This window comes from Felis catus, chromosome B1, assembly GCF_018350175.1.
Source record: "Felis catus isolate Fca126 chromosome B1, F.catus_Fca126_mat1.0, whole genome shotgun sequence".
Lineage (NCBI taxonomy): Eukaryota > Metazoa > Chordata > Mammalia > Carnivora > Felidae > Felis > Felis catus.
Window position 1 is genome coordinate 49,429,744 of NC_058371.1, and position 18,478 is coordinate 49,448,221.

Consider the following 18,478-nt stretch of genomic DNA (forward strand, 5'->3'; position numbering starts at 1 on the left):
ATAAATAAATAAATAAGTGGAGAAGAGGAAGTTCTTCCTTACAAGCCCAACTAAGAAATGCAGAAGGGATGATAATCACCAATTTGACAGCCATTATTGAGATGGTGAAGCAAGAGTCAGCAGTGTATGTTAGACTAGTAGTTGAAGGGTTGATGAGGAACAAGATTTTGTTCTGATACCATGTGCTTGTTTCAGCCCTCGTACTGTAAACAGGCATCATTTCGCAATCTGCTTAACCCATTTTTCACATTATTGTGCTTTGTGTTGATTTTGCTGTTTAAAGTGGCCCCACGCAAAGCGCTAAAATGCTTTCTATCTAGCATTCCTAAGCACAAGAAGGCTGTGATGAGCCTTTGAAGAAAACGAATATTGGATAAGCTTCATTAAGGCATGAATTATACTGCTGCTACCCACAAGTACTATGTTAATAAATCTTATATGTTAAATAAAGTATCTTTAAAAAGAAACACATAAAACAAAGTTATGTATTGATCAGTTGAAGAAAATGTGACCACAGGTTCACAGAAACCTATCTCTGCATTTTCTGCAGGAGCTGTGTTTAAGTATTTGTGAATTCAGTGGGCAAGGTACCTTTATGGAATTTAAGTGCAGAGAGTAACAAGAATCGAAGTATCTGTCACATAACGGGTACTAACAGTGATTGCCATTGACTTTATCAGATTAATTTCATGTCATGTATAACATGAAATTTTAAATTTTACTTTAAGTTGTGAAAGTACAGATATTTGTAAGTTATTTATAAAATGTCTCCGGGTATAAAAGGGCATTTACAAGACTTGAACTTTGGTTTATGTAATATGAAACAGCAAAATATTTAAAACGGTATATTTGCACATTCCTTGCTGAAATAAAGCATATTTTTTTACTTCAGTAACCTTCATTTAGTTGCATCTGATTACTAATTTAAAATGTATTTGAGTTTAAGAAAATAGTTCCAGGGCACCTGGATGGCTCAGTCAGTTAAGCATTCGACTCTTTGATTTCAGCTCAGGTCATGATCTCATGGTTTGTGAGTTTGATCCCCGCATCTGTCAGTGTAGAGCCTACCTGGGATTCTCTCTTTCCCTCCCTCTCTGCCCCTCCCCCATTCATGTTCTCTCTTTTTCAAAATAAATAAATAAGCTATATAAAAAAAGAAATTACAGTTTCAAAGATAGAAAGTTAGGTTTTTTTTACTAAAAACTGTAAGTAAACCACATATATTAACTAATCACTTAAAATATATTTATTCAATATCACTCTAACTTTGAACTCCCTGTTGTGTCATTGTCTTAAAGAATTTTGGCTTTTTGGGGCGCCTGGGTGGCGCAGTCAGTTAAGCATCCGACTTCAGCCAGGTCACGATCTCGCGGTCCGTGAGTTCGAGCCCCGCGTCGGGCTCTGGGCTGATGGCTCGGAGCCTGGAGCCTGTTTCCGATTCTGTGTCTCCCTCTCTCTCTGCCCCTCCCCCGTTCATGCTCTGTCTCTCTCTGTCCCAAAAATAAAATAAAAAACGTTGGAATAAAAAAAGCACCCAATTTAAAAAAAAAAAAAAAAGAATTTTGGCTTTTCATTGCTTCATATAGTGTCTAATGGAAACTCCATTGGCTTCCAGAGCCTAATAGATTTACTGTATATAGTTGTTTTTTTTTTAAGTTTATTCATTTTTGAGAGAGAGAGAGAGAGGCCAAGCATGAGCAGGGGAGGGGCAGAGAGAGAGAGGGAGACACAGAATCGGAAGCAGGCTCCAGACTCTGAGCTGTCAGCATACAATCGGATGTGGAGCTCTAACCCAGGAGCCACGAGATCATGACCTAAGGTCAGAGGCTTAGCCAACTACTGAGCCACCCAGGCACCCCTGTGTGTAGGGTTTAATGTTAATTGATTGGCCTTTGATCCTTTTGAGTGAATGAGAAATATCTTATTAGAATTGAATGGGTGAATTAGCTAATTGTATGTACTTAACATTTGGAGGGATAAGTAAAAAGAGAAGAAAAAGACTCGAGATAATTCAAAAGCAAAAATGAGAAGAAAGGATATTTGGTGTATTCTTCAAGTCTTTCTTCTAATGAGCCAAATATTAGACAAAACAAACTGGGGACTTGTCTTTGAATAGGAAACAGATATGCTAAGTATATTCTTCAGATTTGTTTTAACTTTTATCTTTAGATGCTGATTTCTGTCTAAAAGAGGGTGTTGGGGCTACCAAAATAAAACTCGTAACTTCAAGGTTTGACTGACATCTACTTGATGCCTGGCACTTTATGCTGTGTTGATGGCAGGAAATAGAATTTCCTCCACTCATATTTAGGCAAGCTGCAACTCTTCTAATGCAGGGTTGCTTCTAATTTAGATTTATATGAAACAAGGGAAAATATATTCTTTTTAAGTCCAGTTGTTGGCTAAACCAGGCTTTTGAGCTTCCTGGTTACTTATCATTCAGCAACGGCTATGGGAAAGTGTTTATAAGCCATCAATAAAGTAAGTGCATTAATAATAATTGTTATTCTGAAGCACCTAGGTTGCTCATTCGGTTAAATGTCCAACTTGATTTCAGCTCAGGTCATGATCTCATGGCCTTGGATTGATCCCCCCATCCGGCTCCATGCTGACAGCTCAGAGCCTGCTTGGGATTCACTCTCTTCCTCTCTTTCTTTGCCCCGTCCCCCAGTGCTGTTTCACATGCACGTGTGCGTGCACACTCTCTCTCTCTGAAAAATTAATAAACGTTTAAAAAATAGTATTTCTCCTCTTTAGACATATTGGATTTCTTGTTTTGTTTAGTACATATATCTCTTCAACCAAAAATCATTACTGATGATGATCAGTTTTGTTTTATACTTTGTAATCTTATAAAATGATTTCCATCAGGTGTTTCTCACAAAACCCCTGAGTGGTTGGTGAAAATCATGATTTCATGGATGGGAAAACTGAGGGACAGAGAAGCCCTGAACCTTGCCTCCTGGTTAGGATATCCTTCTTTTCTGATCTCCTCTGTAGATTTTTGTATGTTTGGGTTTTTTTGTTTCCTTTTTTAAAATATCCCTGCCTTTCTGCTGTAGAGAATGATTTATATATTGCAACAGCTGATTTTTTTTTTCTGCAGAGATATTCCAATGCCCTTAGTCAGCTCAGGAGTAGAGCATGGTAATTTGAGAGAGCTGGCATTTGCAAGAATGAAAGACCTTGGAATACAGGTAAGAGTCTGACAGTAACTGTTGAGATCAAAGTAATCTGAAACACAAGGCACTTAACTTTGGTACACACAGACTCCCAAGTTTGGTCAAAAAGTTTTCATATACTGAAGGCATTCTTACTAGGTGTATATAAAACATGAAGTTGAAACCAGTGGTTGCAAAGGCTGCATCTACTCCCTTGCACCCCTCTGCTTTCTTCTAAAAGAGCATATTTGTCGATTTAAGGGTGCCAGATGCCAACTATGATCTCAACTCTCTTTTTTAAATTTTGAAGTGTTTCTTTTTTTCTTTTTTTTTTTTTTTCTTTTGAAGTATTGGGTGTTCAGTTCTTGACTAGTGGAGATAGAAGATATGAATATATGTTTGAAGACACCAGGATAACGTGTGTAAAATGATTACGAAACAGTGCTATTGCCCACATATTCCAATGTCCCTTGCCCTGCTCCACCCCCATGTTTTTTCAAGTACTTACTTATTTCAGATATTTACTAAACACCTTCTTTCTTCTGGCCTTGGACATGCAGAAGAGCCCAGGAATCTGCAACTTAACAGTCTCTGCACATGATTCATAAATCACAGTAAGGTGATTATAACATAAATTCACAGTGCCCTAGAAACTCCTTCTTAGAGCTGCTAAAGAGGAAAAGCCAGAAGTGGGGTCAAGGCCTGAGCATTGATTGCTGGGCTCTGCCTTCAGCAATTCAGATTCACTGGGTCTGGAATGGAGCTGTGGGATGTTCTCATGAACAATACAGACTTTGAGAGACATCGTTTTGAAGACTGCATGTCATGTTTGTGCACCTGCCCAAGACATTTTATTCTCTCAGTTAAATTGTTATAGAGAAACCTTTTCAGAAAATTGTCCAAAGGAGAGTTTGTGAACATGATCGGCTTATTCTACAAAAGAAAGAAAAAAAAGACAATTTCAAATTCTGGAAAAATAGCAAATACAGTAATCAGAGTAATTAATAGCACCAAACAAGCAGACAAGTCTGTATTATGCCCGTTCTTCTTCCCAGTCTCCAGCTGTCCTTGTCTTCCAGCACCTCTCTCCTCTGAGAATACCACAGCCAAAGTGACTGACCTGACCTGGTTATCCTGATAATTTCATCATCTAGCTATCGTCGTTAACCCTGTATCCCTTATATTCTCTCTTAAATTGGGTTTGAGTCTAAACACTGAAGACAGCTGAAAGACATCTAGCTCACAGACTGTCTTTACCAGAAAATGAGCACACACCAATCTCTGCTTTTAAAAAGCATTCTCTCATAACACCCCCCACCACCACCACCACCAAAAAGGCATGCAGGTGTTCATTAAGAGCATGTAACTATAGCTTGTTCACATGCAACCTACTGTATAGAACTGCTGTAGCTAAAAGACAACATCTAAATGTAATAGATTAGTAAATTTTAGAGACTTGTGATCTTTGTTTGCTATATAATTTTTGAGTTCATGGAATCCACATTAAAGCATTATTATCTTGGGCTCATGTCTGGAACATGGAAATAGCTTTGTTTTTATAAAACTGAATAGTGAGCTCTTATCTTTCTCGTGGAATTCTTTACATATATAACAGCACTTCATAAATAATGCTGTTTTAGTAGTATAGCTTGCATGACATCATCACATTTCCTAGGGTGATCTTTTCTCACTGGTAGAAAATGTTAGAATCTTGAAAATAATTTTTACAGTTCTGTATGGGAAAATATACCATGGGATATATAATGGAATACTGTAATGACTCTGTAATTATAAATGTCAGGCTATGTAGTTATGTATACTGTATTGTGGAATAGAAGTGAGGGTCACGGGGTGCCTGGGTGGCTCAGTTGGTTAAGCATCCAACTCTTGATTTCGGCTCAGGTCATGAGCTCACAGTTCGGGAGTTTGAGCCCTGTGTCAGGCTCTGCGTTGACAGTGCAGAGCCTGCTTGGGATTCTCTCTCTCCCTCTCTGCCCCTCCCCTGCTTGAGTGTTCACTCACTCTCTCTTGCCCTCCCCCTCTCTCTCCCTCCCTCCCCTTCCCCCTTAAATAAACATTAAGAAGAAGAAAAAAAGACGTGAGAGTCCTATCACATAAGCTTGGCCATACAAGGAGAAGCATTGCATGTATATCATCTGCAGCCTCCCAGTGATGCTCTTGTGACTGTGGTTCAGATGTATAATAAATAGCTCTAGGTTCCATCTTTTTTCTTCCTTTCCTCCCTCCCTCCCTCCCTCCCTCCCCCCACAGTGCCCTTCTCTGAAAAAAAGAAAAAATACCACAGCAGTCTTTCCAACTTCTAAATGATACAAGCATGGTAATGCTAAAAATGTTAACTACCATAAAATGATGAAGATATTTCTCCCTCTTTCTCTGCCCCTCCCCCGTTCATGCTCTGTCTCTCTCTGTCCCAAAAATAAACGTTGAAAAAAAAAATTAAAAAAAATGATAAAGATATTTAAAAATTAGGAATTTGCTTTTTACTCTTCTGTATACATAGTTTTGGGTTCTACTTACAGGTACAGCTATATCCCCTGGGTAAAAAAAACTATTTCCAGGTTTTAGGACATATGTTATTTGGGTATCATATATTGATCTCTGAATTCTAAGCTTGTTTGTAAAGCAATACTATACTAACTTCATACTTTGTTTTCTCCTATCCTCAGATTTATTAAAGATGGTTTTATTTTTAAGTTTCGTTCTTATTATCTCATTGTAAATTATGTCCAAACTTAATTTTGAGCTCAGGGTTTGGTGGAAAGGTATGAATAAAAATTGAATTAGTTAACCCAGTTTTGTATTTGCCCCTTTCCTCCACTTTTTTTTTCTTCAGTGTCGAGACGTAAGAACCAGAGAGGTTGGAATCCAAGAAATTCATCACAAAGTACGGCCATACCAGGTTAGTTTCTTCATTTTATAGAGAGATTGGGTCCTGTTCATAAATTTTTTTCAGACCTGGACCCACACTTTCTTACCAACAGGACTGATCCCTAGAAGTTAATAAGTAAACTAAGCAAAGAGTAATTGAGGATCAAATATAGATGTTAAGACAGGAAAGACAAATATGAGGGTGGCTGAACTGTAGAAGAGACAGGTTAGAAAAACCAAGTCTGAACTTCATTCTAGATCAGCACTGTCCACTAGAACCTTCTGCAGGGTTGCAAACTATAATCTGTGCCATCCAATGTGGTGTCAGTCCAATGTGACATGTGATGGTAAGTACTTAAAAAGTGGCCAGTGCAACTGAGGAACTGAGTTTTAAATTTTATTTAATTTTAATCCAAATATAAATAACTACATACAGCTAGTGGCTACCTTCAGGTAGAGCTGAATGTGATCTGTTTATCTTTGTGGGTACTACAACTATTAAAATTATTGCCCATTGGTGGTAATCAGATGAACTCAGGGCCCTTGTCAATAAGGGTTCCACAAAACTTAAGCCTGATGCCTAAAAGTAGTCATTGTTTGTAATGAGTTAACTTCTCTCCTATGTACGTATAATGCCTAGCTATATGCCAAACTTTCTGTGGGGATTAGCTCTTTTGTGGAACCCTACTTGAGAGAGATTAGATGACACCTGCATTGATATTTCTGTTCTCAAAATGCATGGTTTGTTTAATTGATGTTTTTAACATCTGGGACCTTTTGAAGAAAAAAGTAGACCCAAGCACAGTTAATCATTTTTCCAAATTCTTGTGCAATCCAGTTAGTTAGTAAACATTAAGTTTGAGAGGAAATTTAAGCATTGGTGTGAATTGTTCACTTCACTACTGGTACAGTCAGCCTATCTTCAGAATGTGTCTGAGTGTGACCATGCCCATATATGTAGGTTTGTCTCTGAATATTGTTACATATTGCTTATGCAGATGCAAAATTCAAGGGCCACTTGAACAATGAGTTGAAGAGTCAAAAGCCTATGTAGATTGGTACCACAGAGCTTCCCCTATAAGCTACTCTCCAGTTCTTGAATTTTCTTTAATGTTTAATCTTATAACTAGTCATAATATTTTAAGGACCTTGTGGGATGCCATACTTTCTTAAAAGCCCATCAAGGAACAAGTGACCAGTAACACATTTTTCCCCCAAAATCAGGTTTTAGTGGAAGAAGCAAAGGCTAGAAAATGAAACCATTGAGGACCTAACAGTTCTGGGGCTCAGTGGTGCTCCCAAGAGCTATGCATGTGACATAATATGTAATTTTACCTTCGAGACTCTTCATGGAGGATCAGAGGTTTAAGTACATAGAAGCATTTACTGAGCCAGATCTCTGTAAGAATCTCAAGGTTAATGAAGTTCAAATATTTATGCAATTATAGAATTGTTTTCCTTTTATAATATTCCATGAACAAGGCATGAACTCTTTCTTAATCATTGATATTTGAAAGTAGACAAGTAAAAAGAAACCTAATTCGTGATTATTCGTTATCCTTAATTGTGTGTATTAACCTAAATAAATACTTACAATTATAAAAATGAATTTTCTCTAATTTAAAAAACTTTGTGTGTGTGACTTTTTATTAAACAGGTTGAATTGGTAAGGAGAGATTATGTTGCGAATGGTGGCTGGGAAACATTCTTATCATATGAAGACCCAGATCAAGACATTCTGATTGGCCTCCTGAGATTACGAAAATGTTCGGAAGAAACCTTCCGTTTTGAATTGGTTGGAGGTGTTTCCATAGTTCGAGAGCTGCATGTGTACGGAAGTGTAGTCCCTGTGAGCAGTCGAGATCCTACTAAATTTCAGCATCAGGTATCCTGTATTCCATTTCTATTTGACTATAATTAGAAACTTGCCCAAAGGAGGAAGAGAGAAAAGGAATGGGCAGAAGGAGGAGGCAGAGGCAGAGGAGGAAGGAGGAAGGGCGAAAGGCAAGGACAAAAACTGAAGAACTAATATTGTATGTTCAGAGATGTTTTCTTTTGAGTGTGAAGGAGGAGGAGCGAGAGACAAATTGGAGACTCAGGTAGAATATAGTATTAGATTGAACCATATGAAATTGCTATTTTTGAAAGTCAGAAATGGCCTAATACCAGCAATTTCATATGATTCAACTATGTATTATGAAATCAAAGCAGATGATAATGTGAAAGCACTTGTGAAATATTAAAGGTCTTCATAGATGCAAGCTATATCTGACATGTAGTGGAATGCTGTTCCACTCCCCACAGACAACCTAAATAAAGAAATAACTCACTCTTTAAAATTTCCAGGAAGTGGCTTAAAACCACTATTGGTGGGTACAGAGTAGACCCCAAACTTAGTGATTTAAGAATATTGCCTGGTTTCAAAAACCTTTTAGAAATTGTAGGGGTGACTAATAGATACAAGATTAGATGCCCCAGACTTCATCACCTAGAGATTGCCTAGAACTTATTTAAAAAGAGACAGGAAGTTGAGAGGCAATTGCCCCCTTGCTGTGATGAGATTACATCATCCACAGAATACCTTTTGATGGCTTTTGTTGCAAAATTATTCCCTTTTTTACTAGTCTGCTACAGGGTATTTTTGGTATAATTGAATGGTTTCTCTTTTCTTACTCCCATGCATTTTTTTTTTTGTCATTCTTATTTTAGCAGATTTTAGCAACTACTAAATATTAGCCTTTTTGTTTTACAGACCCCTCTTACTGACTTCCTTTCTTCTCAATTCCCTAATCCCCTCCTTTGCTCCTTCCAGGGATTTGGCATGCTTCTGATGGAGGAGGCAGAAAGAATAGCTAGAGAAGAACACGGATCTGGGAAAATAGCCGTTATATCAGGTAACTGGAGGAGAGCAAAATTCATGATTCATTCACATTTTAACTTGGTATCACAGTTAAAACTATCTCAGGCCTCTCTTACCCCTATTTATGATTAGTCAGGATTGGGCCAAGTACAACAGTAAAAGACTTGTGCTCACACACAGAATTCCTGTAAGCAGTCTGGTGGAGTAGAGCTTTCAGAAGCACAGAGTGGCAAGACCAGTAATCGGCGTCCTGTCTTTCTTGCTGTCACACCAGTCATCTGTCTGCCCCACTAGTCGTCACTTCCTCTCTTGTGCTTTGTGCCCAGTTACTCTGTCTGAGAAAATGAAATTTGGTGATATGGATCCAAGAAAAAGTAAACCAGTGTGGCTGTTATCAACACTGTTGTTCAGAAAGTTAAAATGGAATCTCAGTTGCCAGTACAAGACATTTAAAGGCAGAGTTCTTTGCTCCATAAATATTGCTCTCGGTGACTTTGCTTCAGGGAACAGCTTTCCCTTGTTTGCAGCTTTCCCCATACTTTGTGTGGGACATCACACAAAGGGAAGTGGGCACAAAAAGGAAATTCTAGTGTGAGAGAAAAAGAAATAATATAGATACCCTTTCACTCCTACTGTTTAGTACTATATCCCAAAAATTGCTATTCCTAATAAGAAGCTAATGTGGAAAAGCCATGATCAGAACATAGGGTTTTTTTTTCCTCCAGGTTTATTTTCCCATTAGAAAACATGCTCCTTTCTTAAAGCAGATTCTTTTCTTTTAAGATCTTGTAAATAATCTTTTCTGAAAATGAGAGCTGAAATGAGTTTTTAAAAAAAAAATCAATAAATTGTTGCTAATCAATAAATCAACACCCTTGCCAGGTTTTAATGATTATAATTATGAAAATGTAATGACCCAGGCTCACTTAATCATTTAGTCTGGCTATGGTTTTTGGCATTATCCAGATGGATTAGTAAAACATTTCTTAACATGGCTAGCTTTATATATTTTTCTCTGTTACCTTAATTTCACTAAAAAGAGGCTCACCTAAGCGATACTGATATTTGTAATAAAAAATGTTTACGTCTCAGTTGTAACCTGTGGTTGTCCAGAAGTCAACCTTTCCTGTTCCCCGAAGAGGTCCAGCCTGACTTGAGACTTACTCTACACACACACCTGTGAAGGGTTGAAAGCACCTGACATTCAGCAGTCCCTTTCGCTAGAACACTGTCAGTGTGTTCAGCACAGTACTTCTCAGGCTTTAATGTGCTTGTACATTATCCAGAGATCCTGTTAAAATGCAGATTCAGGGGGCACCTGGGTGGCTCAGTTAGTTAAGCTTCTGACTTTGGCTCATGTCATGATCTCACTGCTCGTGGGTTCAAGCCCTGCATCGGACTTTGTCCTGACAGCTCAGAGCCTTGAGCCTGCTTCTGATTCTGTCTCTCTCTCTCTCTGCCCTTCCCCCACTCGTGTGTGTGTGTGTGTGTGTGTGTGTGTGTGTGTGTGTGTGCACACGCTCTGTCTCTCCCTCTCTCTCAAAAATAAATAAACATTAAAAAAATTTTTTTTAATGGAGATTCAGTCTGGGGTGGGGCTTGAGAGCCTGCATTTCTAACCAACTTACAGTGATACCTGTGCTAATTGTGTCTTCAGACCACATTTTGAATGGCAGGGTTTTCATATTGTCTTCCAAACCATTAAGGGAAAGATACTCTCTGTGACCATGGTGGGGCCTGCACACCCACAGTCTACTGTGCAGTCACGTGGTTTTCTGGTATCTGTGGGAACATAATCAATTTTACAACCGAAGAACATTGGTATTCTATTACTTCTCCACATTATTTCATTAACCTTCATAATATCTATCCATTTGTAGAAATGTTACATGCAGAGAGGGCCCCTGACTTGGCTGAGGTTCTATTCAGGCACCCATAAGAGCCTTAGTTTCTGCTTTTTATGAGTAGGGTGTCTTTCTAAGTGGAAATCAGCATCTGTCCTCTTTCTAGCTTTTTATCATAATCTAAATAATAGCTCAATTTCAGATCATCTGCTTGTAGAATTTTTAAAATAAGAGTCTTGCTGAAAAAAGCTTGGAAGAACCTTTCTCCTTAGCTGCTACAGTAGGACTACTAGATTTCTGTATAGGGGGTTTCTTTGGGCTAGTGGGTTTCTGTAAGAGCAGTCCTGGATTGTCTTTTGGAACTAAAGTGAGTTCTGTAGGAGGAAGGAAGCATTATTTCCTGTCACTCTAGTCTCTAAGTTGCGTCATTGCTTTCTATTAGGGAAAGCACATAGTACCTTGACTTTCTCTTTGACTCAAGATCTGATCACCCTTCTGATGAAAAAAGCCAAGAATATTTCTCTATGTATGATGCATTTTATTCCTCTAATTTAGTAACATATTATTGTTCAGTTAAGTTTCTGAATCAGACACCTGAGATGTCCATTATTCAGAACTTTGAGTAGTACAGATTTAAAGTATGCATTATCATCACCTTTTATGTAGCTTTTGTCCTTCCATGTTTGTTCATATTTCACTTTGGTCTTTCTGCTTTGAGTACACTGTGTGTGTGTGTGTGTGTGTGTGTGTGTGTGTGTGTGTGAAATTAGTTTTTGTAAAAAGTCAAACCGTTCTCCATAATTTGATCCTTGGAATGAAAATATCCTTATGATCGCAGTGGTGCTTGTCTACTGTGTTTATTGACAGTGCTTCATTAGGTGTGCTGTATAGGAAGAGACACTTGGTGGCGGGAGAGTTTGGATTCCATTCCTGTGTTGACCGTAGCCCTCACTCCTTGTGATCTTGGATAATTTCACTTGATCTCCATAGACCTTTCTTCCCTTACTGAAAAAAAATTGGGGTAGGTTATCTTTTACAATTCTAGCAGTCTATAATTCTGCCCCTTAGTGTTTTCATCTCTTTTAGTTCTCAACATAACCACTTGTGTTTTACTGATTACATTTTAAGTAGATTCTTTCCTGAAACCATGTTAGGAAGCCCTTTAATTTCATTAGTAGTTGCACTTAGTCTCCTTGTATGTTAGATATTTGATGATAAAAATGATAAAGTTTCTCATGGTTAGGTTATCCTATGATTTGTGGATACATATTGACTTCATCACAATTTGGTGCTACTTTGTGACCTAAGCGTCGTATGTTTTTTTTCTGAACTTGTCTTTGATTTGTAAATCCATCCTTGTTCTGGTCTGCAGGCTTTTGTACACAGTGGTGGCCTACATATTCTGTCCTGGCATAACTAGTAGCTTGAGTAAGGGAGAGACAGGTCATTTATCATTCTGGTTACAGTGACTGTAAGAGTAATGCACTTATGTCGAGTTTTTTTTTTTTTTTTTAATTACATTCTGATTCATTATGACTTCCCCTCAACTTGCCAGCAGATTTTCTGTTATTTGGATTTATAATCTTTGATTCTGCCTCTAGACAGTATGATTAACTGCACAGTAGATCTGATTTGAATCACTAGTCAGACTCCATGTGTTCTATTTTTCCCTGTTAAAAACAAATTGGTTTTTATCTTTGTTACCTCAATATATTTTGTTTATAAAAGGCATATACTGAATATTTTACAGCTAATTTATCCTTTTGTAAAAGACTGACTTTATAGCTACTTGAGGAAATTGAAAATTTTCTTGTTTATTGGAGTCAGGTGAAGCACTTAGACCTTTTAGATTATTCATTCTATTTTTTTAAGTATATATAATTGTCTTCGTAAGTAAACTGTATTTCAAAGTTAACCATCAACTCTAAATTTGAAAATTAAAGCAAAAATGAAATGATTGGCTTCATCAGCATCAGAATCACCAAGTGTATTGAGTGTCTCCTATGTTCAAGGGACCGGAGTTGAGAGGGCAGATCAAGGAAGTATGAGATACTACTGCCTGGACCTTGAGGGGTGTTGAAATTGGGGTGCACAGTTAACTCAATCTTCACCCCACAGATTATCCTTAACTCCAGAGGAAGATAAATTTTTCTCTCTACTTAGACTATATCTCAACTCATGATTAATTGCTTCAGAATAAGAAAATAATCTTTTTTGTACATACAAAATGGGTAAACCAGTAAGGTAAGAACAACCAGTTTATAACATGTGTGGGCAGTTAATTACTGCTAAATAAGCAATTAATTAGTCCCTATTATATCCAAGTGCTTTAGTATCTCTCACCAGCTTATGTAGCTTCTGTCAACATACACCTGTTTAAGATTAACAAATTGTATCTACTTAAAAGCCATGATGTTTATCTATGTGGATTTTTATCTCTCTTTCCTTTAAATATGTTAGGATGAAGCCATTTTTTTCTCTTCTCTGTCTTATGGTGTCAAGTACAAGTGATTATACTGTAGAACCTAACCTACAACATTTGAAATGCCATCACTAATAATCACCATGGAAACTGGAGATCTCTGATGTTACGCTGCCCGTACCATTTCCAAAAGGGCAAATATAACTGTTGATAGCTGCTATTTAAAAAGCCACTTAATATACCCAACAGATGATTTTTTTTTTCTTTTGGCAGTTTTGGCTAGGTATCAGATCCAATCATATTACTGTTTCTGTTTGCCAAGCTAATTACTATGCATCAAGACAAACAGCTATTCCCAAGCTCCCCCTAGTACCTTCGTCATAAGCAGTATCCTATTTGTGTTCTTTCAAGTAGAAAATTAATATGGCCATTGGCCAAGAATTGTACAAGGCTGATAGATCACACAGTGATGGTGAGAAATGAGGAAAATGTCTGAATGGTTGATGACAGAAATCCACTGAAGTCAGAGACTGTTAGCCATTTTGTTTAAACCCATTTAAAGTCAAAGAAGAGAGAAGGGGGGAAGATAAATATATAGGATGAATAATCCTTAAACCTTAAATATAGAGTGAGTAAACAAGTCACTGTGGAGAGGAGATCATTCTAAAATCATGATGCTCAGAATATGATTCTAAAAGCTACATCTACAATTCCTACTAGTGAAAAAACCAACATGCCTATGCCTTACATAATCCAATATGATTTCCTGGGACTAAAATTCATGGTCTTGTACCCCAGAGCCAGTGTTTAATGATATGTGGGCAGAAAATAACAGTCATTTGGTTTCATTAAACTACAAATGGCTTAGATTTACTTACTGAACCCCAGAAACTTCACCTGTATTCCAGGCTGCAACCCATCTCCCTTTACTTAAGGTGAAGGTAGTTTTATTCTCTGCATTATAATCTAGGTGAAAAGAAGCGTACGTTTGTAACTAGATGTGTCTGGTAATGGACTCTTGATCCTTACCAAAATGCCTAGAAAAGCTTTCTCTCATTTTGGCTTATTTCTTTGGTAAGGACACAGGAGGCCTGCCAAATGCAAACTAGTTTGTGCCGCCTGTGTGCTGTGTGCATAGCACTTCTCAGGAAGGAAGGGGAAAGATTGTGTGCTCTTTTGTAGTTTCTGTTTCATCCCTTTACATAATTTATCTTGTAATAAATTATCCCCTAATGAAATGCACATTGTTAGGGTTCTGTATATTCCTGTATTTATTCCACTTTAGCATTCTAACAATTAAATGTTTTTTTAAATGTTTATTTAAATAATTTTTGAGAGAGAGAGTGCAAACAGGGTAGGGCCAGAGAGAAAGGGAGAGAGAGAGAATCCCCAGAAGGCTCTGCACTGTCAGCCCAGAGCCTGATGCCAGGCTCAGACTCACAAACCATGAGATCATGACCTGAGCCAAAATCAAGAGTTGGCCACTTACTTACCCAAGTGAGCCACTGAGGTGCCCCCATATTTCTTTTCTGGTGCATGTTCCAATAGGATTGTATTGTGGTGGTGGGTAATATCTTTCTGTTTAAAGATAATAGATAAAAACATAAAATACTGCTTTGCTACAAGAATTTGATTCTTAATCACTAGACTAGCAATGATGATATGGAATACTATTTTGCTAGATAAGAAATTAGCTAAATGTTTGCCAACTGGTGTGTGTATTGCAGCTGGACTGTGGAGGCATCCTTGCATAGCTCCTCCCAGGACTCTGCATTCCCTGATTTGTTATTCATTCATTTGTAGAAGAATCAGGTACCAGATTGTAGTACTTTGCATATCAAGTGCATTATACTCATCCCTCTCTCTGTATTTCATGACTATAGTAACTAATGCATGTTTTCCAAATATTCCTTAATAGGCCATTGGTGAGTGTCCACTGTTTGGATCTTATGGTGAGGTTTCCTAGGCAGAAGCTAGTGATAGGAGTAGGTAGTAGCTTGTTGGCACATGAGGAACAGCATCTGGCAAGTGCTGTTTCTCTTCCTAGGTCCATGCTATCAAATGTCCTTGTATCTCAGAAATGTGCACATTAATGTCCCAGAGGACAGCCCTGCTAATGTTGACACGCTTAACATATGTATACTTTTTCTCCCCATTCTTGTTCCTCTTAGTTTATAGATATTGGGAATTACGACTGTACTTCTGCTTGGGAAGAGGAATAGTGCTATATCATGTGGCTTCTAATAATATTCCTGAGAGGTCTGGGTGCTTTGATATAAATGACTGCCTTTGTTGTAAAGTTAGACGCTTCATCGGCTTTTTTCTGAGGAAGGAAGCCTTCTCCAGAGTTGTCTAGTCTAGACTTCTCATCATCTGCTGTTCGTCACAATGTCTGATTTTAGTTTGTTGCAGTATTAACTCCTTATCAATGTAACTTTCATGTGATTAGTACTGTTCTTTTCTATAAATATCTGACATTGTTATAATCCACTCAATTTTTTATAAAACTTTCCTCTTTTAGATCTTAGAGGCAAGGATTTGGCAGATTCTTCCCCTTTGGGGGAACAGATTACTAAATAATTCTGGAAAACATTGATGCTGCCTTCCTTAGCAACCAAGATACTGTTTTTATAGAGCTTTTTAGTTTAAGCATTTCTAATTCCAGCAAGACATAACAGGGAATTTCTTATTCTTTTTATCACATGGCTTGAACTGTTGTCTCTGACTCACATTTCTGAGACATTAACTGATGGATTTAGGGTTTTAGATTGTGGCCATGGGATTATATTTCCTTATGCCCCCTGCCCCCAATCCTCTACCTCCCTGAGCATCCAGTTGTCTGCTTTATCCACCATTTATGAATGAATCACTGTTGTTTGGTAAAGCAGTCCAGAAGCCCCAGATCTATATCCTATGTGCCCTGTTACCTCTTACTGCAAATCCTACTAATTAGTGGTTGTTTTGGTTATCTCTTGTTGTGTAACACATCACCCCAAAATTTAGTGGCTTAATACAACAACCAATTTATTTTCTTAGTGATTCTGTGGGTCAGAAATTCAACTGGGCATAGAGAAGATGGCTCACTTCTGTTTCATGATGTCTAGGACCTTGGGTGGGGTGGCTTAAATGGCCATCAGCTGTGACTAGGTTGGCTTGTCTGGAGTTTCAGTTCTAGCTGGTAATGGGTGCTCAGTTGAGACTGTCAGCATGAGCACCTTGGTTCTTTTCTACCTGACTTGCATTTCTCATAGCATGAAGGCTGGGCTCTTAAAGGAAGGGAGCAAAGACTAGACTTAGAAGTCCCAGAACATCTTATATTCATTATCTGTTGCTGTGTAATAAATAATCACAAAACTTAATGTCTGAAAACAAGCGGTCATCACAATTCCTATAAGTCAGAAATCTAGAAGTGACTTAGCAAGGTACCTCTGCCTCAAAGCATCTCATAAAACTCCAGTTAAGGTATCAGCTGGAGTTGTAATCATTTCAGGATTCAATTGGGGTTGAAAGATCCACTTCCAGGTTTACCATGTGGTTTGACAGGCTTCAGTTCCTCATGGGCTGTTGGTCTTAGGGCCACAGTTCCTGACCATGCCATGTAGGCCTCTCCAAAGGGCTGCTCATCACGTGGCAGCTTGCTGCCCTCAGCAGAGTGATCACAGAGACGGCCCCTTGAGATGGGAGCTACAGTCCTTATACCTACTCTTAGTAATAAGTCAACAAGTCCAGCCCACACTCAAGGGGTTATGCAAGACTGAATACCAGTAGACAGGGACTTTGGGAGTCCTCCTCTTAGAGACTGTCTACCACAATGTGACTTATGCCCCATTCTATTGGTTACCAGAGTCATTGGGCCAGCCCACATTTTAAAAGAGAGGAAATATATCCACTTTTAAAGAGAAGATCTGGTGGCGGCCACCTTTGCCTACTAAGTTAAATATGTTTTCATTAACTTGAGATTAAGTTACCCAGTCCCTTTCTACAGAAAACTTCATTTAGCCTTCTCCCAGGATGGACTGTCTTTGGCCATATGTAGATTCAAGAGTTCTTGTCCCAAACCCAATATCAGGGTTTCATAGAGCCAGTCATGGCAGCACAGTTATACCTAACACTGTCCTAAGTAGACTTTGGCAGGCCCCCACAAGTAACCCCTGCATCTGACCTTTTGTCTGCTATCTCTCTTCCATGAGGACATTTCTGTATTTCCCTTTATAAGCCTATCTAAATGTTTAATCCTTTAGATCTATGATATTGGCCACTTAGCCTTTCTACTAGGTTGTAGAATATAGACCATCTTTGGGCTGGTTTCTCTCTAAAGATATCCTACCCTTATCCACATTCCTGCCCCCAAACAAACACCTGAAAATAGTTAATGGACCTTGAAGTCTTGTTTTCTCAATTTGGGAAGGTAGTAAATTGTATATGACATAAAATTTGCCATTATAAACATTAAAAAAATTTTTTTTTTAATTTTTTTTTGGGGAGGCCTACAAAAGCAGAAGGGGAGAGAGAGAGGGAGAGAGAATGAGAATGAATGAATCTTAAGCAGGCTCCATGCTCAGCACAGAGCCCAACATTGGGCTCAATCCCATGACCCTGGGATGGTGACCTGAGCCGAAATCAAGAGTTGGATGCTCGACCGAGCCATTCATGTGCCCCTGCCGTTATGACCATTTTTCAGTATACATTTTGGGGCGTTTGTTACAGTCACAACGTTATACAACCATCACCACTATTTCCAAAACATTTTCATTACCCCAAACAGAGACTCTGTCCTCATTAAGCAGTATTCTCAATTCTCCCATCACCCCAGCCCCTGGTAACTTCTAATCTACTTTGTCTCTGTGAGGTGGAATCATACAGTATATGGCCTTTTGTGTCTGACTTATTTCCCTTAGCATAGTGTCTTCTAGGTTTATTCATACTATAACATTAAAAGATTATGCTTCCTTTACTAAGACTGAACAATATTCCACGTGTGTATGCTGTGTGCATGTGTGTGTGTATGAACATTTAATAGAAGTCACAAGTAAATTCATCTAGTTCTGGGCTTTTCTTTGTTGGAAGGTTTTTTATTACTGATTCAATCTCCTGACTTGTTGTAGGACCATATAGACCTGTTTCTTCTTGAGTCAATCTTTGTGGTTTGTGTGTCTAGGAATTTGTCCATTTTAACTAGGTTATCCAGTGTGTTAGTGTATACACACATCAATATTCTTCATAGTATTCTCTTCTAATGCTTTTTATTTCTATAAATAAATTTCTCTTTCATTTCTAATTTTAGTAATTTCAATCTCTTTTT

The 18,478-nt window shown here is 38.1% G+C and overlaps 1 protein-coding gene across 2 annotated transcripts in view; it reads left to right on the forward strand.

The window, feature by feature from the left end:
- Positions 1–18,478, forward strand: part of ELP3 (elongator acetyltransferase complex subunit 3) — a 95,869-nt gene that overhangs the window by 66,628 nt on the left and 10,763 nt on the right. For both annotated transcript variants that reach the window (XM_045055611.1, XM_019828610.2), the window contains exons 11-14: positions 3,107–3,197; positions 6,016–6,081; positions 7,708–7,935; positions 8,863–8,944. In XM_045055611.1, coding sequence (XP_044911546.1) covers positions 3,107–3,197; positions 6,016–6,081; positions 7,708–7,935; positions 8,863–8,944 — 467 coding nt within the window. The remainder of the gene's footprint in view (positions 1–3,106; positions 3,198–6,015; positions 6,082–7,707; positions 7,936–8,862; positions 8,945–18,478) is intronic.